We start from the raw sequence: 23,298 nt of genomic DNA, 5'->3' as shown, positions 1-23,298 counted from the left end.
ACGTAAGTAGTGAATTTTTAAATTGTTGCGTCCAGCAACAAAGCTCTTTCTTTCGCGAATTTAAAGTTGAAACATCAGTTTTCTTAATTCACTTAATTTCATTAAACTGTATTAAAAATTCACCGAACTTTCTTCTCTTGGCGCGATGGTAGAAAGAGGTCGATTTTCGTTTTCGTGCACGCGAAGCTCCTTCGGGATGAACCATTCCTACTCTCTCTATTTCGCCCGTGTTTGTTTCGCCTGTGCTACCTGTCCCTCTCTCTCACTTCACCACAACGCATCTGTCAAACTAGAACCGCTGTTGGTAAACAACACTGGCCCCGGTGTTTGACTGCGTTAAACTCTTTCGTGCGGTTCTACGTTTATTACAGCGATTTTTACTACCGGTCTCTCTATAATCTTTTTGTTCGCAAGCTGTACGTGCACACGCCGATTTGTTCCGTCCTTCGAAGGTACGAGCTGTACGATTTTTCCCTTAGGCCAGCATCCTCTTGGTAGGGCGTCATCGACAATCAGCACGAGGTCTCCTAATTGCAATGGCGGCTGGGTCTCAAACCATTTGCTGCGACGGGTGAGCGTAGGCAGATAAGAAGCTAACCATTTTTTCCAAAATTGATCTGCGTACAGTTGTGACGTCTTCCAGTTGTTCCTGAGGGCTGCGGAAGAATCATCAAGAGATGTTAATGGTTTTATTCCAGAAGATGAACCCAAGAGAAAATGGTTTGGCGTTAACACGGCTTCTTCCTCACTATCAACCGATACATGTGTTAGTGGGCGAGAGTTGATAATGTTTTCTACTTCAATAAACCAATTGGCGAAAACGGTATCTGTCGGTGTTTTGGTAAATTGCATGCCGGAGAGGGTGCGTTTAACTGATTGGATTAATCTCTCCCATGCACCACCGAAATGTGGTGCTCCGGGGGGGTTGAATATCCACGTCGTATCGGGGAGGTACATTTCATCTATCAGCTCCTCGGTGTTTATCTGCTTCGCCGCATCTTTCAACTCACGATCAGCGCCAACGAAATTAGTCCCACGATCAGTTCTGATTTCAATCGGAGTCCCTCTACGTGCGATAAAATTGCGAATAGCGATGATGCAAGCGCTGGTGTTCAAGCTGTGAGCCACCTCTATGTGTATGGCCCGTATTGTTAGACACGTGAACAGCACACCCCAGCGCTTTTCCTGTCTCCGTCCAACAGCGACCAAAAAAGGTCCGAAGTAATCTATCCCTGTGTAGGAGAACGGTCTGGCGTACGGCGACACTCGAGCTAACGGCAACTCATTCATCACTGGAGGTTTAGGGTAAGCTTTACGAAGGCTACATCTAAAGCAATTGTTTCGCACTCTGTGGCACGCGCTTCGTAGGCCAGGAATATCGAACTTTTGCTGCACTTCATTCATTACGGTTTGATGATTTTGATGTTTATATTTCCAGTGGTACTCCGTTACAATCAGATCGGTGAGCCAGGATTTTTTGGGAAGAATAATTGGCCTCTTCATGTCATGGCTTGCGTAACGACAAGCATCGATTCTTCCTCGTACTCGTAAGATACCGTCGTCGTCCATGTATGCACTACGTCTATAAAGAGAACTTTTCTTGTTAATCATTTTAGATCCCTTTGTACCTGATTTGTCATGCAGAAGCAGCTGATATTCTTCTGGAAACTCTAATCGTTGCGCTTCCTTGATGATCGATTGCTCAGCTTGTTGTAGCTCGAGATGCGAAAGGGGTCCAAAATATCGAGACATTTTTGGCAGACGAGAATTATTGATGTACCTCCACATGTAGGCGATGGCTCGATGCAGGCGTTTCCAATCAGAAAATCTGTCAAAGATAATTACTGGGGATAATTCACGATGATATGAAACCGTCTGGCGTAACTCTTCCTCAGTAGTTGAAGGTCTGAAGCTTTGCACTTGCCACTCGTTTTCCGGTTGCTGTAGGAACGCTGGTCCTTTAAACCACATTCCGGTCGTGCAGTGTCGGTTAAGGTTGGACTATTTTGTACCTTCGTCGGCTACGTTGTTTTTAGTCGGCACCCACTGCCATTCCTTTACTGACGAGTTTTCTAATATTTCGCCTACTCGATGAGCTACGTAGACGCTATAATTTCGATGATCCGAGTTGAGCCAACACAAAACGTCTTTTGAATCGGTCCACAAGAAGCGTCTATGGATCTTTATCCGGTGTGATTGATGAATACCTGTCATCAGTCTAACTCCCAATACTGCAGCTTGCAGCTCTAATCGGGGAATCGATGTATATTTTAACGGAGCTACTCGAGTTTTTGCGCCGATCAACACAACTTCCCGTTGATCTTCGGATTCGAATCGGAAGTACGCCACGGCTGCGAAACCTTCTCTCCCGGCGTCTACAAAAATATGAAGCTGTGTCGTGCAGTTCTCTAAGCTGATGGACGTGCGGTAACATCGCGGAATCTTGATAGATTGCAGATGGGGTATGCAAGTTAACCACTCCTTCCATTTGTCTTGCAGAGAATTGGGTATGTGATCGTCCCACCCAATTCCAGAACGCCAAACTTCTTGCAATAAGACTTTGAGGAACAGTAAAAAGCCTGCTATCAAGCCTAACGGATCGTAGATTGTCATAAGCGTGCTCAGTACTTGCCGTTTGGTTGGTATCACGATCCCTTGTAGAACATCTACATCCTTTAACGGCACTTTGAATTGGAACGTATCTTCGTTTGCGTTCCACCACATTCCCAAGACCTTCTGGGTACAAGCTGTTGGATCGAGGTTCATATCCTTCTCCCGGCTGTTGCTACTACCAACACCATCTAATACTTGGCCATAATTCGACATCCAATTGTGAAGCTTGAATCCTCCTTGTGAGTGAATAAATTTCACATCTTGTGCTAGCTTCGTGGCCTCGGTCACACTCTCTATACTGGCAAGCATATCGTCGACGTAGTGATGACGCTTAATACATTCGACGGCTAGAGGATAGCGGGCCGCGAAACGGTCCGCGTTTACATTCTTTACAAATTGGGCGGAAGTTGGTGAACAGGCTGACCCAAAGGTCATCCTCAGCATCTCATATTCATCGGGCTCAACTTGCGACCGGTCCGTTCGCCATAGGAATCTTTGGCTAATCAGATCCTCTTCTTTAATCATAACCTGATGGTACATTTCTTGAATGTCAGCGGCAATAGCAACACGATATTCTCTAAACCGACTTAGGACAGTCGGCAGTGGTGAAAAAGGTCTGGCCCAGTCAATAACATGGAATTAAGCGAAATTCCATTCACTGTTGCAGCTGCATCCCACACTACTCTAACCTTATTTGGTTTATTGGGGTTAAATACAGGAAAGATTGGTAGATACCACTTTCTAGGATGCTTAAACTTATGCTCTTCATTTGATAATTTTCTAATATATCCCTTTTCAACATGGTCTTTCAGCACTCGGTCCATCATTTCTCGAAGGTGCTCATCTTTTGCCATGCGGCGTTCTAAACATTCCAAGCGTTTGAGAGCCATTGCTCGATTGTTTGGCAGTTTTACGTCATCATAGCGCCACAACAATCCAGTGACATACCTCTCACCTTGTAGTGAGGTGTGTTTACGCAGCAATACACTCGCCCGTTCCTCATGATTTGAAAGAGTGTTTATGCCGCCTTTACATGTGGGTTCTTCGAGCTCAAAACTACCTTTTAGAGCTTGATCAATTTTGGTTTCTATTTCTGCACAATCACAAATATGTGCTCGATGAAATGCCAAAATGTTGCTGTTGTTAGAAGTTGACGACGAATCGCAACCCGAAACTACCCATCCTAGCCTCGTCTTTGTTGCGACGGGTTCATTTGTTTTTCCTTCTATCGTCTTTAATGGAACAGTGAGATGATAGTTATTCATTCCTATGAGAATGCGTGGAGGTACAGAAGCATATGGTGCTAATGGAATGGATGACAAATGCTGATATTTTGTTCGTAAACGATCCATTTTAACGCGTTGCGAGGGCAACCCAAGACTTTTCACCGTTCTTACATTAGAGGCTTCAAAGGTCTGAGCACCACTGGATATTCCTACTATATTTACGCTCACCTGTTTTGAATCTCGTTCAGTGCGATGTTGTCCTCCAGTCCATTTCAAACAAAGAGGTCGGTTTGTCCCTTCAAGTTCCAGCTCGTCAACTAGCGAATGTTCGATTAGCGATACTGACGCTCCTTCGTCGAGAAAAGCAACTGTTCTGATCGTCTTTCCTACAGCCTGCAGCTCAACTGGCACGTATCGCAATAGTATGTTCTCGTCGGTGGCTGTAGAGTGAGAGAAATTTGCTTCGTGTCTTCCCTTACCTGCCGAATTGTGTAGTGACGGGTGGTGTTTTACAGTACATCCGTCTTTGCCGCATACTCTCGTCTCTTTACAGGGCGCACGATGTTTTTTCAAACAACATTTACACAAGTAGTTCCGCTTAATGATGTCCCAGCGATCTGCTACACTTTTCTGCCAGTATCCGTCACATTCGTATAAGCGAACGCAGCCGTTATCGCATGCACAAACGGCTTCTGTGGAGTTCTGCGAGGAGGGATTAGTAGTATGCATGTGCAAATACTTACTGCATCGTGGTTCGATAAGATTTGCAGGGCTCGTTACCGCTTGGGCTGCATGCTTAATGGTTTGCATCCACTTTCCGAATGCAGCCAGGTTGACCTTTGACAACGTAAGACTGTGTATGCCCCACATCAGCTTAATCATCGGAGGGAGACGACCAACGAGCTCATCCAACACGGGTCCATCATAACGCTCCTCGACCCCGTTGTTTCTCACAGCAGCACACATTTCGTCCACGGATACGGCGAACTGCACAAGCGTCTCCAACTTTTCTGCTCTCGGGGGTACCTGTCGTCGAATCTGGCTCAACAACGTTTTCACAACTACTTCTGGACGTCCGAACGATGATTTGAGCTCTTGCATGACTTCTTTGAGGTTAGCTGCTTTCCTGAGTCTCCCCTGGACTGTTTTAAACGCTTCTCCTTTTAATGCTTGTTGCAGCCTTATAATATTTTCTCCGTCAGAGAAACCACATAGTTCCGTCGTCTCATAAAACGCGTTTTCGAACACGGACCACTCCTCTGGGTTACCGGCGAACGTCGGTAGCTGGGCGTTGACGGAATGTCTAGCTAGTATCTGACTCTGATTAATGTTCAAGGTTGTATCACTCGAACAAAACGCCGTAGATCCGAGATTGTCCCGGCGTGATCCTTGCGGATTTTGTTCTTGATTCATCCGTTGAACAAAGGTGTTTAGCACGGATTCGAGCCGTTGTATCACGTCAGGCTCTTGCCTGCGTGGCTCGCGTGCTTCTTCCAAGAAACGTTGGAAGGTTCTGCTAAGATTGTCCAATGGAGAGTCAGCAGTTTGAGTGGGTCTTGCTTTTGATGGATCATTCGGAGGATTCGATACGGGCGTGATCACTTCCGTCGATCTTGCTCTGGTGGATGGTTCCAGATTCACTATGTTCGTATCCACTGCTACCGGGGCTGGTTGGGTCGCTACTACGGGCGTCGCACGATGAAGGGTAGATGAAGTGGGGGGCGGTGTTTCAGGAGTGCACAGATGGCATGTCCAATCCCTACTGTACACGGTTTCATCTTCGTTCACGCACGCAAGATGAAACATTCCTTCGCATCGATCGCACTCCACTGCATTTTCCGTACTTGCACCATTGCACACACCACACTGCTTATCCTCCATTTTCCAAGCCGTGAGGTTTCCTTCTTGCTTCACGTCACTGATATTGCGGTTTCGCTAAGGCGCTGCGGGTTCGCATCTTACCAGGACTCGTGAAACGTAAGTAGTGAATTTTTAAATTGTTGCGTCCAGCAACAAAGCTCTTTCTTTCGCGAATTTAAAGTTGAAACATCAGTTTTCTTAATTCACTTAATTTCATTAAACTGTATTAAAAATTCACTGAACTTTCTTCTCTTGGTGCGATGGTAGAAAGAGGTCGATTTTCGTCTTCGTGCACGCGAAGCTCCTTCGGGATGAACCATTCCTACTCTCTCTATTTCGCCCGTGTTTGTTTCGCCTGTGCTACCTGTCCCTCTCTCTCACTTCACCACAACGCAATCTTTTTGTTCGCAAGCTGTACGTGCACACGCCGATTTGTTCCGTCCTTCGAAGGTACGAGCTGTACGATTTTTCCCTTAGGCCAGCATCCTCTTGGTAGGGCGTCATCGACAATCAGCACGAGGTCTCCTAATTGCAATGGCGGCTGGGTCTCAAACCATTTGCTGCGACGGGTGAGCGTAGGCAGATAAGAAGCTAACCATTTTTTCCAAAATTGATCTGCGTACAGTTGTGACGTCTTCCAGTTGTTCCTGAGGGCTGCGGAAGAATCATCAAGAGATGTTAATGGTTTTATTCCAGAAGATGAACCCAAGAGAAAATGGTTTGGCGTTAACACGGCTTCTTCCTCACTATCAACCGATACATGTGTTAGTGGGCGAGAGTTGATAATGTTTTCTACTTCAATAAACCAATTGGCGAAAACGGTATCTGTCGGTGTTTTGGTAAATTGCATGCCGGAGAGGGTGCGTTTAACTGATTGGATTAATCTCTCCCATGCACCACCGAAATGTGGTGCTCCGGGGGGGTTGAATATCCACGTCGTATCGGGGAGGTACATTTCATCTATCAGCTCCTCGGTGTTTATCTGCTTCGCCGCATCTTTCAACTCACGATCAGCGCCAACGAAATTAGTCCCACGATCAGTTCTGATTTCAATCGGAGTCCCTCTACGTGCGATAAAATTGCGAATAGCGATGATGCAAGCGCTGGTGTTCAAGCTGTGAGCCACCTCTATGTGTATGGCCCGTATTGTTAGACACGTGAACAGCACACCCCAGCGCTTTTCCTGTCTCCGTCCAACAGCGACCAAAAAAGGTCCGAAGTAATCTATCCCTGTGTAGGAGAACGGTCTGGCGTACGGCGACACTCGAGCTAACGGCAACTCATTCATCACTGGAGGTTTAGGGTAAGCTTTACGAAGGCTACATCTAAAGCAATTGTTTCGCACTCTGTGGCACGCGCTTCGTAGGCCAGGAATATCGAACTTTTGCTGCACTTCATTCATTACGGTTTGATGATTTTGATGTTTATATTTCCAGTGGTACTCCGTTACAATCAGATCGGTGAGCCAGGATTTTTTGGGAAGAATAATTGGCCTCTTCATGTCATGGCTTGCGTAACGATAAGCATCGATTCTTCCTCGTACTCGTAAGATACCGTCGTCGTCCATGTATGCACTACGTCTATAAAGAGAACTTTTCTTGTTAATCATTTTAGATCCCTTTGTACCTGATTTGTCATGCAGAAGCAGCTGATATTCTTCTGGAAACTCTAATCGTTGCGCTTCCTTGATGATCGATTGCTCAGCTTGTTGTAGCTCGAGATGCGAAAGGGGTCCAAAATATCGAGACATTTTTGGCAGACGAGAATTATTGATGTACCTCCACATGTAGGCGATGGCTCGATGCAGGCGTTTCCAATCAGAAAATCTGTCAAAGATAATTACTGGGGATAATTCACGATGATATGAAACCGTCTGGCGTAACTCTTCCTCAGTAGTTGAAGGTCTGAAGCTTTGCACTTGCCACTCGTTTTCCGGTTGCTGTAGGAACGCTGGTCCTTTAAACCACATTCCGGTCGTGCAGTGTCGGTTAAGGTTGGACTATTTTGTACCTTCGTCGGCTACGTTGTTTTTAGTCGGCACCCACTGCCATTCCTTTACTGACGAGTTTTCTAATATTTCGCCTACTCGATGAGCTACGTAGACGCTATAATTTCGGTGATCCGAGTTGAGCCAACACAAAACGTCTTTTGAATCGGTCCACAAGAAGCGTCTATGGATCTTTATCCGGTGTGATTGATGAATACCTGTCATCAGTCTAACTCCCAATACTGCAGCTTGCAGCTCTAATCGGGGAATCGATGTATATTTTAACGGAGCTACTCGAGTTTTTGCGCCGATCAACACAACTTCCCGTTGATCTTCGGATTCGAATCGGAAGTACGCCACGGCTGCGAAACCGTCTCTCCCGGCGTCTACAAAAATATGAAGCTGTGTCGTGCAGTTCTCTAAGCTGATGGACGTGCGGTAACATCGCGGAATCTTGATAGATTGCCGATGGGGTATGCAAGTTAACCACTCCTTCCATTTGTCTTGCAGAGAATTGGGTATTTGATCGTCCCACCCAATTCCAGAACGCCAAACTTCTTGCAATAAGACTTTGAGGAACAGTAAAAAGCCTGCTATCAAGCCTAACGGATCGTAGATTGTCATAAGCGTGCTCAGTACTTGCCGTTTGGTTGGTATCACGATCCCTTGTAGAACATCTACATCCTTTAACGGCACTTTGAATTGGAACGTATCTTCGTTTGCGTTCCACCACATTCCCAAGACCTTCTGGGTACAAGCTGTTGGATCGAGGTTCATATCCTTCTCCCGGCTGTTGCTACTACCAACACCATCTAATACTTGGCCATAATTCGACATCCAATTGTGAAGCTTGAATCCTCCTTGTGAGTGAATAAATTTCACATCTTGTGCTAGCTTCGTGGCCTCGGTCACACTCTCTATACTGGCAAGCATATCGTCGACGTAGTGATGACGCTTAATACATTCGACGGCTAGAGGATAGCGGGCCGCGAAACGGTCCGCGTTTACATTCTTTACAAATTGGGCGGAAGTTGGTGAACAGGCTGACCCAAAGGTCATCCTCAGCATCTCATATTCATCGGGCTCAACTTGCGACCGGTCCGTTCGCCATAGGAATCTTTGGCTAATCAGATCCTCTTCTTTAATCATAACCTGATGGTACATTTCTTGAATGTCAGCGGCAATAGCAACACGATATTCTCTAAACCGACTTAGGACAGTCGGCAGTGGTGAAAAAGGTCTGGCCCAGTCAATAACATGGAATTAAGCGAAATTCCATTCACTATTGCAGCTGCATCCCACACTACTCTAACCTTATTTGGTTTATTGGGGTTAAATACAGGAAAGATTGGTAGATACCACTTTCTAGGATGCTTAAACTTATGCTCTTCATTTGATAATTTTCTAATATATCCCTTTTCAACATGGTCTTTCAGCACTCGGTCCATCATTTCTCGAAGGTGCTCATCTTTTGCCATGCGGCGTTCTAAACATTCCAAGCGTTTGAGAGCCATTGCTCGATTGTTTGGCAGTTTTACGTCATCATAGCGCCACAACAATCCAGTGACATACCTCTCACCTTGTAGTGAGGTGTGTTTACGCAGCAATACACTCGCCCGTTCCTCATGATTTGAAAGAGTGTTTATGCCGCCTTTACATGTGGGTTCTTCGAGCTCAAAACTACCTTTTAGAGCTTGATCAATTTTGGTTTCTATTTCTGCACAATCACAAATATGTGCTCGATGAAATGCCAAAATGTTGCTGTTGTTAGAAGTTGACGACGAATCGCAACCCGAAACTACCCATCCTAGCCTCGTCTTTGTTGCGACGGGTTCATTTGTTTTTCCTTCTATCGTCTTTAATGGAACAGTGAGATGATAGTTATTCATTCCTATGAGAATGCGTGGAGGTACAGAAGCATATGGTGCTAATGGAATGGATGACAAATGCTGATATTTTGTTCGTAAACGATCCATTTTAACGCGTTGCGAGGGCAACCCAAGACTTTTCACCGTTCTTACATTAGAGGCTTCAAAGGTCTGAGCACCACTGGATATTCCTACTATATTTACGCTCACCTGTTTTGAATCTGGTTCAGTGCGATGTTGTCCTCCAGTCCATTTCAAACAAAGAGGTCGGTTTGTCCCTTCAAGTTCCAGCTCGTCAACTAGCGAATGTTCGATTAGTGATACTGACGCTCCTTCGTCGAGAAAAGCAACTGTTCTGATCGTCTTTCCTACAGCCTGCAGCTCAACTGGCACGTATCGCAATAGTATGTTCTCGTCGGTGGCTGTAGAGTGAGAGAAATTTGCTTCGTGTTTTCCCTTACCTGCCGAATTGTGTAGTGACGGGTGGTGTTTTACAGTACATCCGTCTTTGCCGCATACTCTCGTCTCTTTACAGGGCGCACGATGTTTTTTCAAACAACATTTACACAAGTAGTTCCGCTTAATGATGTCCCAGCGATCTGCTACGCTTTTCTGCCAGTATCCGTCACATTCGTATAAGCGAACGCAGCCGTTATCGCATGCACAAACGGCTTCTGTGGAGTTCTGCGAGGAGGGATTAGTAGTATGCATGTGCAAATACTTACTGCATCGTGGTTCGATAAGATTTGCAGGGCTCGTTACCGCTTGGGCTGCATGCTTAATGGTTTGCATCCACTTTCCGAATGCAGCCAGGTTGACCTTTGACAACGTAAGACTGTGTATGCCCCACATCAGCTTAATCATCGGAGGGAGACGACCAACGAGCTCATCCAACACGGGTCCATCATAACGCTCCTCGACCCCGTTGTTTCTCACAGCAGCACACATTTCGTCCACGGATACGGCGAACTGCACAAGCGTCTCCAACTTTTCTGCTCTCGGGGGTACCTGTCGTCGAATCTGGCTCAACAACGTTTTCACAACTACTTCTGGACGTCCGAACGATGATTTGAGCTCTTGCATGACTTCTTTGAGGTTAGCTGCTTTCCTGAGTCTCCCCTGGACTGTTTTAAACGCTTCTCCTTTTAATGCTTGTTGCAGCCTTATAATATTTTCTCCGTCAGAGAAACCACATAGTTCCGTCGTCTCATAAAACGCGTTTTCGAACACGGACCACTCCTCTGGGTTACCGGCGAACGTCGGTAGCTGGGCGTTATCGGAATGTCTAGCTAGTATCTGACTCTGATTAATGTTCAAGGTTGTATCACTCGAACAAAACGCCGTAGATCCGAGATTGTCCCGGCGTGATCCTTGCGGATTTTGTTCTTGATTCATCCGTTGAACAAAGGTGTTTAGCACGGATTCGAGCCGTTGTATCACGTCAGGCTCTTGCCTGCGTGGCTCGCGTGCTTCTTCCAAGAAACGTTGGAAGGTTCTGCTAAGATTGTCCAATGGAGAATCAGCAGTTTGAGTGGGTCTTGCTTTTGATGGATCATTCGGAGGATTCGATACGGGCGTGATCACTTCCGTCGATCTTGCTCTGGTGGATGGTTCCAGATTCACTATGTTCGTATCCACTGATACCGGGGCTGGTTGGGTCGCTACTACGGGCGTCGCACGATGAAGGGTAGATGAAGTGGGGGGCGGTGTTTCAGGAGTGCACAGATGGCATGTCCAATCCCTACTGTACACGGTTTCATCTTCGTTCACGCACGCAAGATGAAACATTCCTTCGCATCGATCGCACTCCACTGCATTTTCCGTACTTGCACCATTGCACACACCACACTGCTTATCCTCCATTTTCCAAGCCGTGAGGTTTCCTTCTTGCTTCACGTCACTGATATTGCGGTTTCGCTAAGGCGCTGCGGGTTCGCATCTTACCAGGACTCGTGAAACGTAAGTAGTGAATTTTTAAATTGTTGCGTCCAGCAACAAAGCTCTTTCTTTCGCGAATTTAAAGTTGAAACACCAGTTTTCTTAATTCACTTAATTTCATTAAACTGTATTAAAAATTCACTGAACTTTCTTCTCTTGGCGCGATGGTAGAAAGAGGTCGATTTTCGTCTTCGTGCACGCGAAGCTCCTTCGGGATGAACCATTCCTACTCTCTCTATTTCGCCCGTGTTTGTTTCGCCTGTGCTACCTGTCCCTCTCTCTCACTTCACCACAACGCATCTGTCAAACTAGAACCGCTGTTGGTAAACAACACTGGCCCGGTGTTTGACTGCGTTAAACTCTTTCGTGCGGTTCTACGTTTATTACAGCGATTTTTACTACCGGTCTCTCTATAATCTTTTTGTTCGCAAGCTGTACGTGCACACGCCGATTTGTTCCGTCCTTCGAAGGTACGAGCTGTACGATTTTTCCCTTAGGCCAGCATCCTCTTGGTAGGGCGTCATCGACAATCAGCACGAGGTCTCCTAATTGCAATGGCGGCTGGGTCTCAAACCATTTGCTGCGACGGGTGAGCGTAGGCAGATAAGAAGCTAACCATTTTTTCCAAAATTGATCTGCGTACAGTTGTGACGTCTTCCAGTTGTTCCTGAGGGCTGCGGAAGAATCATCAAGAGATGTTAATGGTTTTATTCCAGAAGATGAACCCAAGAGAAAATGGTTTGGCGTTAACACGGCTTCTTCCTCACTATCAACCGATACATGTGTTAGTGGGCGAGAGTTGATAATGTTTTCTACTTCAATAAACCAATTGGCGAAAACGGTATCTGTCGGTGTTTTGGTAAATTGCATGCCGGAGAGGGTGCGTTTAACTGATTGGATTAATCTCTCCCATGCACCACCGAAATGTGGTGCTCCGGGGGGGTTGAATATCCACGTCGTATCGGGGAGGTACATTTCATCTATCAGCTCCTCGGTGTTTATCTGCTTCGCCGCATCTTTCAACTCACGATCAGCGCCAACGAAATTAGTCCCACGATCAGTTCTGATTTCAATCGGAGTCCCTCTACGTGCGATAAAATTGCGAATAGCGATGATGCAAGCGCTGGTGTTCAAGCTGTGAGCCACCTCTATGTGTATGGCCCGTATTGTTAGACACGTGAACAGCACACCCCAGCGCTTTTCCTGTCTCCGTCCAACAGCGACCAAAAAAGGTCCGAAGTAATCTATCCCTGTGTAGGAGAACGGTCTGGCGTACGGCGACACTCGAGCTAACGGCAACTCATTCATCACTGGAGGTTTAGGGTAAGCTTTACGAAGGCTACATCTAAAGCAATTGTTTCGCACTCTGTGGCACGCGCTTCGTAGGCCAGGAATATCGAACTTTTGCTGCACTTCATTCATTACGGTTTGATGATTTTGATGTTTATATTTCCAGTGGTACTCCGTTACAATCAGATCGGTGAGCCAGGATTTTTTGGGAAGAATAATTGGCCTCTTCATGTCATGGCTTGCGTAACGACAAGCATCGATTCTTCCTCGTACTCGTAAGATACCGTCGTCGTCCATGTATGCACTACGTCTATAAAGAGAACTTTTCTTGTTAATCATTTTAGATCCCTTTGTACCTGATTTGTCATGCAGAAGCAGCTGATATTCTTCTGGAAACTCTAATCGTTGCGCTTCCTTGATGATCGATTGCTCAGCTTGTTGTAGCTCGAGATGCGAAAGGGGTCCAAAATATCGAGACATTTTTGGCAGACGAGAATTATTGATGTACCTCCACATGTAGGCGATGGCTCGATGCAGGCGTTTCCAATCAGAAAATCTGTCAAAGATAATTACTGGGGATAATTCACGATGATATGAAACCGTCTGGCGTAACTCTTCCTCAGTAGTTGAAGGTCTGAAGCTTTGCACTTGCCACTCGTTTTCCGGTTGCTGTAGGAACGCTGGTCCTTTAAACCACATTCCGGTCGTGCAGTGTCGGTTAAGGTTGGACTATTTTGTACCTTCGTCGGCTACGTTGTTTTTAGTCGGCACCCACTGCCATTCCTTTACTGACGAGTTTTCTAATATTTCGCCTACTCGATGAGCTACGTAGACGCTATAATTTCGATGATCCGAGTTGAGCCAACACAAAACGTCTTTTGAATCGGTCCACAAGAAGCGTCTATGGATCTTTATCCGGTGTGATTGATGAATACCTGTCATCAGTCTAACTCCCAATACTGCAGCTTGCAGCTCTAATCGGGGAATCGATGTATATTTTAACGGAGCTACTCGAGTTTTTGCGCCGATCAACACAACTTCCCGTTGATCTTCGGATTCGAATCGGAAGTACGCCACGGCTGCGAAACCGTCTCTCCCGGCGTCTACAAAAATATGAAGCTGTGTCGTGCAGTTCTCTAAGCTGATGGACGTGCGGTAACATCGCGGAATCTTGATAGATTGCAGATGGGGTATGCAAGTTAACCACTCCTTCCATTTGTCTTGCAGAGAATTGGGTATTTGATCGTCCCACCCAATTCCAGAACGCCAAACTTCTTGCAATAAGACTTTGAGGAACAGTAAAAAGCCTGCTATCAAGCCTAACGGATCGTAGATTGTCATAAGCGTGCTCAGTACTTGCCGTTTGGTTGGTATCACGATCCCTTGTAGAACATCTACATCCTTTAACGGCACTTTGAATTGGAACGTATCTTCGTTTGCGTTCCACCACATTCCCAAGACCTTCTGGGTACAAGCTGTTGGATCGAGGTTCATATCCTTCTCCCGGCTGTTGCTACTACCAACACCATCTAATACTTGGCCATAATTCGACATCCAATTGTGAAGCTTGAATCCTCCTTGTGAGTGAATAAATTTCACATCTTGTGCTAGCTTCGTGGCCTCGGTCACACTCTCTATACTGGCAAGCATATCGTCGACGTAGTGATGACGCTTAATACATTCGACGGCTAGAGGATAGCGGGCCGCGAAACGGTCCGCGTTTACATTCTTTACAAATTGGGCGGAAGTTGGTGAACAGGCTGACCCAAAGGTCATCCTCAGCATCTCATATTCATCGGGCTCAACTTGCGACCGGTCCGTTCGCCATAGGAATCTTTGGCTAATCAGATCCTCTTCTTTAATCATAACCTGATGGTACATTTCTTGAATGTCAGCGGCAATAGCAACACGATATTCTCTAAACCGACTTAGGACAGTCGGCAGTGGTGAAAAAGGTCTGGCCCAGTCAATAACATGGAATTAAGCGAAATTCCATTCACTGTTGCAGCTGCATCCCACACTACTCTAACCTTATTTGGTTTATTGGGGTTAAATACAGGAAAGATTGGTAGATACCACTTTCTAGGATGCTTAAACTTATGCTCTTCATTTGATAATTTTCTAATATATCCCTTTTCAACATGGTCTTTCAGCACTCGGTCCATCATTTCTCGAAGGTGCTCATCTTTTGCCATGCGGCGTTCTAAACATTCCAAGCGTTTGAGAGCCATTGCTCGATTGTTTGGCAGTTTTACGTCATCATAGCGCCACAACAATCCAGTGACATACCTCTCACCTTGTAGTGAGGTGTGTTTACGCAGCAATACACTCGCCCGTTCCTCATGATTTGAAAGAGTGTTTATGCCGCCTTTACATGTGGGTTCTTCGAGCTCAAAACTACCTTTTAGAGCTTGATCAATTTTGGTTTCTATTTCTGCACAATCACAAATATGTGCTCGATGAAATGCCAAAATGTTGCTGTTGTTAGAAGTTGACGACGAATCGCAACCCGAAACTACCCATCCTAGCCTCGTCTTTGTTGCGACGGGTTCATTTGTTTTTCCTTCTATCGTCTTTAATGGAACAGTGAGATGATAGTTATTCATTCCTATGAGAATGCGTGGAGGTACAGAAGCATATGGTGCTAATGGAATGGATGACAAATGCTGATATTTTGTTCGTAAACGATCCATTTTAACGCGTTGCGAGGGCAACCCAAGACTTTTCACCGTTCTTACATTAGAGGCTTCAAAGGTCTGAGCACCACTGGATATTCCTACTATATTTACGCTCACCTGTTTTGAATCTCGTTCAGTGCGATGTTGTCCTCCAGTCCATTTCAAACAAAGAGGTCGGTTTGTCCCTTCAAGTTCCAGCTCGTCAACTAGCGAATGTTCGATTAGCGATACTGACGCTCCTTCGTCGAGAAAAGCAACTGTTCTGATCGTCTTTCCTACAGCCTGCAGCTCAACTGGCACGTATCGCAATAGTATGTTCTCGTCGGTGGCTGTAGAGTGAGAGAAATTTGCTTCGTGTCTTCCCTTACCTGCCGAATTGTGTAGTGACGGGTGGTGTTTTACAGTACATCCGTCTTTGCCGCATACTCTCGTCTCTTTACAGGGCGCACGATGTTTTTTCAAACAACATTTACACAAGTAGTTCCGCTTAATGATGTCCCAGCGATCTGCTACACTTTTCTGCCAGTATCCGTCACATTCGTATAAGCGAACGCAGCCGTTATCGCATGCACAAACGGCTTCTGTGGAGTTCTGCGAGGAGGGATTAGTAGTATGCATGTGCAAATACTTACTGCATCGTGGTTCGATAAGATTTGCAGGGCTCGTTACCGCTTGGGCTGCATGCTTAATGGTTTGCATCCACTTTCCGAATGCAGCCAGGTTGACCTTTGACAACGTAAGACTGTGTATGCCCCACATCAGCTTAATCATCGGAGGGAGACGACCAACGAGCTCATCCAACACGGGTCCATCATAACGCTCCTCGACCCCGTTGTTTCTCACAGCAGCACACATTTCGTCCACGGATACGGCGAACTGCACAAGCGTCTCCAACTTTTCTGCTCTCGGGGGTACCTGTCGTCGAATCTGGCTCAACAACGTTTTCACAACTACTTCTGGACGTCCGAACGATGATTTGAGCTCTTGCATGACTTCTTTGAGGTTAGCTGCTTTCCTGAGTCTCCCCTGGACTGTTTTAAACGCTTCTCCTTTTAATGCTTGTTGCAGCCTTATAATATTTTCTCCGTCAGAGAAACCACATAGTTCCGTCGTCTCATAAAACGCGTTTTCGAACACGGACCACTCCTCTGGGTTACCGGCGAACGTCGGTAGCTGGGCGTTGACGGAATGTCTAGCTAGTATCTGACTCTGATTAATGTTCAAGGTTGTATCACTCGAACAAAACGCCGTAGATCCGAGATTGTCCCGGCGTGATCCTTGCGGATTTTGTTCTTGATTCATCCGTTGAACAAAGGTGTTTAGCACGGATTCGAGCCGTTGTATCACGTCAGGCTCTTGCCTGCGTGGCTCGCGTGCTTCTTCCAAGAAACGTTGGAAGGTTCTGCTAAGATTGTCCAATGGAGAGTCAGCAGTTTGAGTGGGTCTTGCTTTTGATGGATCATTCGGAGGATTCGATACGGGCGTGATCACTTCCGTCGATCTTGCTCTGGTGGATGGTTCCAGATTCACTATGTTCGTATCCACTGCTACCGGGGCTGGTTGGGTCGCTACTACGGGCGTCGCACGATGAAGGGTAGATGAAGTGGGGGGCGGTGTTTCAGGAGTGCACAGATGGCATGTCCAATCCCTACTGTACACGGTTTCATCTTCGTTCACGCACGCAAGATGAAACATTCCTTCGCATCGATCGCACTCCACTGCATTTTCCGTACTTGCACCATTGCACACACCACACTGCTTATCCTCCATTTTCCAAGCCGTGAGGTTTCCTTCTTGCTTCACGTCACTGATATTGCGGTTTCGCTAAGGCGCTGCGGGTTCGCATCTTACCAGGACTCGTGAAACGTAAGTAGTGAATTTTTAAATTGTTGCGTCCAGCAACAAAGCTCTTTCTTTCGCGAATTTAAAGTTGAAACATCAGTTTTCTTAATTCACTTAATTTCATTAAACTGTATTAAAAATTCACTGAACTTTCTTCTCTTGGTGCGATGGTAGAAAGAGGTCGATTTTCGTCTTCGTGCACGCGAAGCTCCTTCGGGATGAACCATTCCTACTCTCTCTATTTCGCCCGTGTTTGTTTCGCCTGTGCTACCTGTCCCTCTCTCTCACTTCACCACAACGCAATCTTTTTGTTCGCAAGCTGTACGTGCACACGCCGATTTGTTCCGTCCTTCGAAGGTACGAGCTGTACGATTTTTCCCTTAGGCCAGCATCCTCTTGGTAGGGCGTCATCGACAATCAGCACGAGGTCTCCTAATTGCAATGGCGGCTGGGTCTCAAACCATTTGCTGCGACGGGTGAGCGTAGGCAGATAAGAAGCTAACCATTTTTTCCAAAATTGATCTGCGTACAGTTGTGACGTCTTCCAGTTGTTCCTGAGGGCTGCGGAAGAATCATCAAGAGATGTTAATGGTTTTATTCCAGAAGATGAACCCAAGAGAAAATGGTTTGGCGTTAACACGGCTTCTTCCTCACTATCAACCGATACATGTGTTAGTGGGCGAGAGTTGATAATGTTTTCTACTTCAATAAACCAATTGGCGAAAACGGTATCTGTCGGTGTTTTGGTAAATTGCATGCCGGAGAGGGTGCGTTTAACTGATTGGATTAATCTCTCCCATGCACCACCGAAATGTGGTGCTCCGGGGGGGTTGAATATCCACGTCGTATCGGGGAGGTACATTTCATCTATCAGCTCCTCGGTGTTTATCTGCTTCGCCGCATCTTTCAACTCACGATCAGCGCCAACGAAATTAGTCCCACGATCAGTTCTGATTTCAATCGGAGTCCCTCTACGTGCGATAAAATTGCGAATAGCGATGATGCAAGCGCTGGTGTTCAAGCTGTGAGCCACCTCTATGTGTATGGCCCGTATTGTTAGACACGTGAACAGCACACCCCAGCGCTTTTCCTGTCTCCGTCCAACAGCGACCAAAAAAGGTCCGAAGTAATCTATCCCTGTGTAGGAGAACGGTCTGGCGTACGGCGACACTCGAGCTAACGGCAACTCATTCATCACTGGAGGTTTAGGGTAAGCTTTACGAAGGCTACATCTAAAGCAATTGTTTCGCACTCTGTGGCACGCGCTTCGTAGGCCAGGAATATCGAACTTTTGCTGCACTTCATTCATTACGGTTTGATGATTTTGATGTTTATATTTCCAGTGGTACTCCGTTACAATCAGATCGGTGAGCCAGGATTTTTTGGGAAGAATAATTGGCCTCTTCATGTCATGGCTTGCGTAACGATAAGCATCGATTCTTCCTCGTACTCGTAAGATACCGTCGTCGTCCATGTATGCACTACGTCTATAAAGAGAACTTTTCTTGTTAATCATTTTAGATCCCTTTGTACCTGATTTGTCATGCAGAAGCAGCTGATATTCTTCTGGAAACTCTAATCGTTGCGCTTCCTTGATGATCGATTGCTCAGCTTGTTGTAGCTCGAGATGCGAAAGGGGTCCAAAATATCGAGACATTTTTGGCAGACGAGAATTATTGATGTACCTCCACATGTAGGCGATGGCTCGATGCAGGCGTTTCCAATCAGAAAATCTGTCAAAGATAATTACTGGGGATAATTCACGATGATATGAAACCGTCTGGCGTAACTCTTCCTCAGTAGTTGAAGGTCTGAAGCTTTGCACTTGCCACTCGTTTTCCGGTTGCTGTAGGAACGCTGGTCCTTTAAACCACATTCCGGTCGTGCAGTGTCGGTTAAGGTTGGACTATTTTGTACCTTCGTCGGCTACGTTGTTTTTAGTCGGCACCCACTGCCATTCCTTTACTGACGAGTTTTCTAATATTTCGCCTACTCGATGAGCTACGTAGACGCTATAATTTCGATGATCCGAGTTGAGCCAACACAAAACGTCTTTTGAATCGGTCCACAAGAAGCGTCTATGGATCTTTATCCGGTGTGATTGATGAATACCTGTCATCAGTCTAACTCCCAATACTGCAGCTTGCAGCTCTAATCGGGGAATCGATGTATATTTTAACGGAGCTACTCGAGTTTTTGCGCCGATCAACACAACTTCCCGTTGATCTTCGGATTCGAATCGGAAGTACGCCACGGCTGCGAAACCTTCTCTCCCGGCGTCTACAAAAATATGAAGCTGTGTCGTGCAGTTCTCTAAGCTGATGGACGTGCGGTAACATCGCGGAATCTTGATAGATTGCAGATGGGGTATGCAAGTTAACCACTCCTTCCATTTGTCTTGCAGAGAATTGGGTATTTGATCGTCCCACCCAATTCCAGAACGCCAAACTTCTTGCAATAAGACTTTGAGGAACAGTAAAAAGCCTGCTATCAAGCCTAACGGATCGTAGATTGTCATAAGCGTGCTCAGTACTTGCCGTTTGGTTGGTATCACGATCCCTTGTAGAACATCTACATCCTTTAACGGCACTTTGAATTGGAACGTATCTTCGTTTGCGTTCCACCACATTCCCAAGACCTTCTGGGTACAAGCTGTTGGATCGAGGTTCATATCCTTCTCCCGGCTGTTGCTACTACCAACACCATCTAATACTTGGCCATAATTCGACATCCAATTGTGAAGCTTGAATCCTCCTTGTGAGTGAATAAATTTCACATCTTGTGCTAGCTTCGTGGCCTCGGTCACACTCTCTATACTGGCAAGCATATCGTCGACGTAGTGATGACGCTTAATACATTCGACGGCTAGAGGATAGCGGGCCGCGAAACGGTCCGCGTTTACATTCTTTACAAATTGGGCGGAAGTTGGTGAACAGGCTGACCCAAAGGTCATCCTCAGCATCTCATATTCATCGGGCTCAACTTGCGACCGGTCCGTTCGCCATAGGAATCTTTGGCTAATCAGATCCTCTTCTTTAATCATAACCTGATGGTACATTTCTTGAATGTCAGCGGCAATAGCAACACGATATTCTCTAAACCGACTTAGGACAGTCGGCAGTGGTGAAAAAGGTCTGGCCCAGTCAATAACATGGAATTAAGCGAAATTCCATTCACTGTTGCAGCTGCATCCCACACTACTCTAACCTTATTTGGTTTATTGGGGTTAAATACAGGAAAGATTGGTAGATACCACTTTCTAGGATGCTTAAACTTATGCTCTTCATTTGATAATTTTCTAATATATCCCTTTTCAACATGGTCTTTCAGCACTCGGTCCATCATTTCTCGAAGGTGCTCATCTTTTGCCATGCGGCGTTCTAAACATTCCAAGCGTTTGAGAGCCATTGCTCGATTGTTTGGCAGTTTTACGTCATCATAGCGCCACAACAATCCAGTGACATACCTCTCACCTTGTAGTGAGGTGTGTTTACGCAGCAATACACTCGCCCGTTCCTCATGATTTGAAAGAGTGTTTATGCCGCCTTTACATGTGGGTTCTTCGAGCTCAAAACTACCTTTTAGAGCTTGATCAATTTTGGTTTCTATTTCTGCACAATCACAAATATGTGCTCGATGAAATGCCAAAATGTTGCTGTTGTTAGAAGTTGACGACGAATCGCAACCCGAAACTACCCATCCTAGCCTCGTCTTTGTTGCGACGGGTTCATTTGTTTTTCCTTCTATCGTCTTTAATGGAACAGTGAGATGATAGTTATTCATTCCTATGAGAATGCGTGGAGGTACAGAAGCATATGGTGCTAATGGAATGGATGACAAATGCTGATATTTTGTTCGTAAACGATCCATTTTAACGCGTTGCGAGGGCAACCCAAGACTTTTCACCGTTCTTACATTAGAGGCTTCAAAGGTCTGAGCACCACTGGATATTCCTACTATATTTACGCTCACCTGTTTTGAATCTCGTTCAGTGCGATGTTGTCCTCCAGTCCATTTCAAACAAAGAGGTCGGTTTGTCCCTTCAAGTTCCAGCTCGTCAACTAGCGAATGTTCGATTAGCGATACTGACGCTCCTTCGTCGAGAAAAGCAACTGTTCTGATCGTCTTTCCTACAGCCTGCAGCTCAACTGGCACGTATCGCAATAGTATGTTCTCGTCGGTGGCTGTAGAGTGAAAGAAATTTGCTTCGTGTCTTCCCTTACCTGCCGAATTGTGTAGTGACGGGTGGTGTTTTACAGTACATCCGTCTTTGCCGCATACTCTCGTCTCTTTACAGGGCGCACGATGTTTTTTCAAACAACATTTACACAAGTAGTTCCGCTTAATGATGTCCCAGCGATCTGCTACACTTTTCTGCCAGTATCCGTCACATTCGTATAAGCGAACGCAGCCGTTATCGCATGCACAAACGGCTTCTGTGGAGTTCTGCGAGGAGGGATTAGTAGTATGCATGTGCAAATACTTACTGCATCGTGGTTCGATAAGATTTGCAGGGCTCGTTACCGCTTGGGCTGCATGCTTAATGGTTTGCATCCACTTTCCGAATGCAGCCAGGTTGACCTTTGACAACGTAAGACTGTGTATGCCCCACATCAGCTTAATCATCGGAGGGAGACGACCAACGAGCTCATCCAACACGGGTCCATCATAACGCTCCTCGACCCCGTTGTTTCTCACAGCAGCACACATTTCGTCCACGGATACGGCGAACTGCACAAGCGTCTCCAACTTTTCTGCTCTCGGGGGTACCTGTCGTCGAATCTGGCTCAACAACGTTTTCACAACTACTTCTGGACGTCCGAACGATGATTTGAGCTCTTGCATGACTTCTTTGAGGTTAGCTGCTTTCCTGAGTCTCCCCTGGACTGTTTTAAACGCTTCTCCTTTTAATGCTTGTTGCAGCCTTATAATATTTTCTCCGTCAGAGAAACCACATAGTTCCGTCGTCTCATAAAACGCGTTTTCGAACACGGACCACTCCTCTGGGTTACCGGCGAACGTCGGTAGCTGGGCGTTGACGGAATGTCTAGCTAGTATCTGACTCTGATTAATGTTCAAGGTTGTATCACTCGAACAAAACGCCGTAGATCCGAGATTGTCCCGGCGTGATCCTTGCGGATTTTGTTCTTGATTCATCCGTTGAACAAAGGTGTTTAGCACGGATTCGAGCCGTTGTATCACGTCAGGCTCTTGCCTGCGTGGCTCGCGTGCTTCTTCCAAGAAACGTTGGAAGGTTCTGCTAAGATTGTCCAATGGAGAGTCAGCAGTTTGAGTGGGTCTTGCTTTTGATGGATCATTCGGAGGATTCGATACGGGCGTGATCACTTCCGTCGATCTTGCTCTGGTGGATGGTTCCAGATTCACTATGTTCGTATCCACTGCTACCGGGGCTGGTTGGGTCGCTACTACGGGCGTCGCACGATGAAGGGTAGATGAAGTGGGGGGCGGTGTTTCAGGAGTGCACAGATGGCATGTCCAATCCCTACTGTACACGGTTTCATCTTCGTTCACGCACGCAAGATGAAACATTCCTTCGCATCGATCGCACTCCACTGCATTTTCCGTACTTGCACCATTGCACACACCACACTGCTTATCCTCCATTTTCCAAGCCGTGAGGTTTCCTTCTTGCTTCACGTCACTGATATTGCGGTTTCGCTAAGGCGCTGCGGGTTCGCATCTTACCAGGACTCGTGAAACGTAAGTAGTGAATTTTTAAATTGTTGCGTCCAGCAACAAAGCTCTTTCTTTCGCGAATTTAAAGTTGAAACATCAGTTTTCTTAATTCACTTAATTTCATTAAACTGTATTAAAAATTCACTGAACTTTCTTCTCTTGGTGCGATGGTAGAAAGAGGTCGATTTTCGTCTTCGTGCACGCGAAGCTCCTTCGGGATGAACCATTCCTACTCTCTCTATTTCGCCCGTGTTTGTTTCGCCTGTGCTACCTGTCCCTCTCTCTCACTTCACCACAAC

General features: G+C 46.1%; 4 protein-coding genes across 7 annotated transcripts; all 4 read right to left on the bottom strand.

Annotated features, from left to right (window-relative positions):
* Positions 1-139: 139 nt before the first annotated feature.
* Positions 140-6,085, bottom strand: LOC121594716. Of its 2 annotated transcripts, none has more exons than XM_041918334.1 (2): positions 4,068-6,085; positions 140-1,594 (listed from the first exon to the last, which is right to left on the bottom strand). In XM_041918334.1, exons 1-2 carry the CDS (start codon positions 5,718-5,720, stop codon positions 1,583-1,585), a joined length of 1,665 nt encoding a protein of 554 aa, XP_041774268.1. In that variant the 5' UTR covers positions 5,721-6,085; the 3' UTR covers positions 140-1,582. The 2 variants fall into 2 exon arrangements, with proteins under 2 accessions (XP_041774268.1, XP_041774267.1); XM_041918333.1 differs by having other exon boundaries at positions 141-656.
* Positions 6,086-6,099: 14 nt separating this feature from the next.
* LOC121594724 lies at positions 6,100-10,823 on the bottom strand. Its single transcript, XM_041918344.1, has 2 exons — positions 9,765-10,823; positions 6,100-6,353 (listed from the first exon to the last, which is right to left on the bottom strand). Exons 1-2 carry the CDS (start codon positions 10,635-10,637, stop codon positions 6,291-6,293), a joined length of 936 nt encoding a protein of 311 aa, XP_041774278.1. The 5' UTR covers positions 10,638-10,823; the 3' UTR covers positions 6,100-6,290.
* A 1,269-nt stretch (positions 10,824-12,092) lies between these two features.
* LOC121594717 lies at positions 12,093-17,230 on the bottom strand. 2 transcript variants are annotated; one of them, XM_041918335.1, is made up of 2 exons: positions 15,578-17,230; positions 12,093-12,166 (listed from the first exon to the last, which is right to left on the bottom strand). In XM_041918335.1, the coding sequence occupies exons 1-2, from the start codon at positions 17,228-17,230 to the stop codon at positions 12,104-12,106; spliced, it is 1,716 nt and encodes a 571-aa protein (XP_041774269.1). In that variant the 3' UTR covers positions 12,093-12,103. The 2 variants fall into 2 exon arrangements, with proteins under 2 accessions (XP_041774269.1, XP_041774270.1); XM_041918336.1 differs by lacking the exon at positions 12,093-12,166 and adding an exon at positions 13,064-13,104.
* Positions 17,231-17,482: 252 nt separating this feature from the next.
* Positions 17,483-23,292, bottom strand: LOC121594715. Of its 2 annotated transcripts, none has more exons than XM_041918330.1 (2): positions 21,275-23,292; positions 17,483-17,863 (listed from the first exon to the last, which is right to left on the bottom strand). In XM_041918330.1, exons 1-2 carry the CDS (start codon positions 22,925-22,927, stop codon positions 17,801-17,803), a joined length of 1,716 nt encoding a protein of 571 aa, XP_041774264.1. In that variant the 5' UTR covers positions 22,928-23,292; the 3' UTR covers positions 17,483-17,800. The 2 variants fall into 2 exon arrangements, with proteins under 2 accessions (XP_041774264.1, XP_041774266.1); XM_041918332.1 differs by lacking the exon at positions 17,483-17,863 and adding an exon at positions 18,761-18,801.
* Between the last annotated feature and the right edge of the window lie 6 nt (positions 23,293-23,298).

The sequence above is a fragment of the Anopheles merus genome, chromosome 2L, assembly GCF_017562075.2.
Source record: "Anopheles merus strain MAF chromosome 2L, AmerM5.1, whole genome shotgun sequence".
Taxonomy (NCBI): domain Eukaryota; kingdom Metazoa; phylum Arthropoda; class Insecta; order Diptera; family Culicidae; genus Anopheles; species Anopheles merus.
Note: the sequence above shows the minus strand (reverse complement) of the source record. Positions and strands in the feature narration are given on the sequence as shown.

Coding starts and splice junctions, on each gene's coding strand:
- LOC121594716 (XM_041918333.1), bottom strand. CDS start 5,720: ATGGAGGATAAGCAGTGTGGTGTGTGCAATGGTGCAAGTACGGAAAAT. Junction 657..4,067: donor CTGAACGAGATTCAAAACAG/GTGAGCGTAAAT, acceptor ATTCTTCCGCAG/CCCTCAGGAACAACTGGAAG.
- LOC121594724 (XM_041918344.1), bottom strand. CDS start 10,637: ATGCAAGAGCTCAAATCATCGTTCGGACGTCCAGAAGTAGTTGTGAAA. Junction 6,354..9,764: donor CTGAACCAGATTCAAAACAG/GTGAGCGTAAAT, acceptor ATTCTTCCGCAG/CCCTCAGGAACAACTGGAAG.
- LOC121594717 (XM_041918335.1), bottom strand. CDS start 17,230: ATGGAGGATAAGCAGTGTGGTGTGTGCAATGGTGCAAGTACGGAAAAT. Junction 12,167..15,577: donor CTGAACGAGATTCAAAACAG/GTGAGCGTAAAT, acceptor ATTCTTCCGCAG/CCCTCAGGAACAACTGGAAG.
- LOC121594715 (XM_041918330.1), bottom strand. CDS start 22,927: ATGGAGGATAAGCAGTGTGGTGTGTGCAATGGTGCAAGTACGGAAAAT. Junction 17,864..21,274: donor CTGAACGAGATTCAAAACAG/GTGAGCGTAAAT, acceptor ATTCTTCCGCAG/CCCTCAGGAACAACTGGAAG.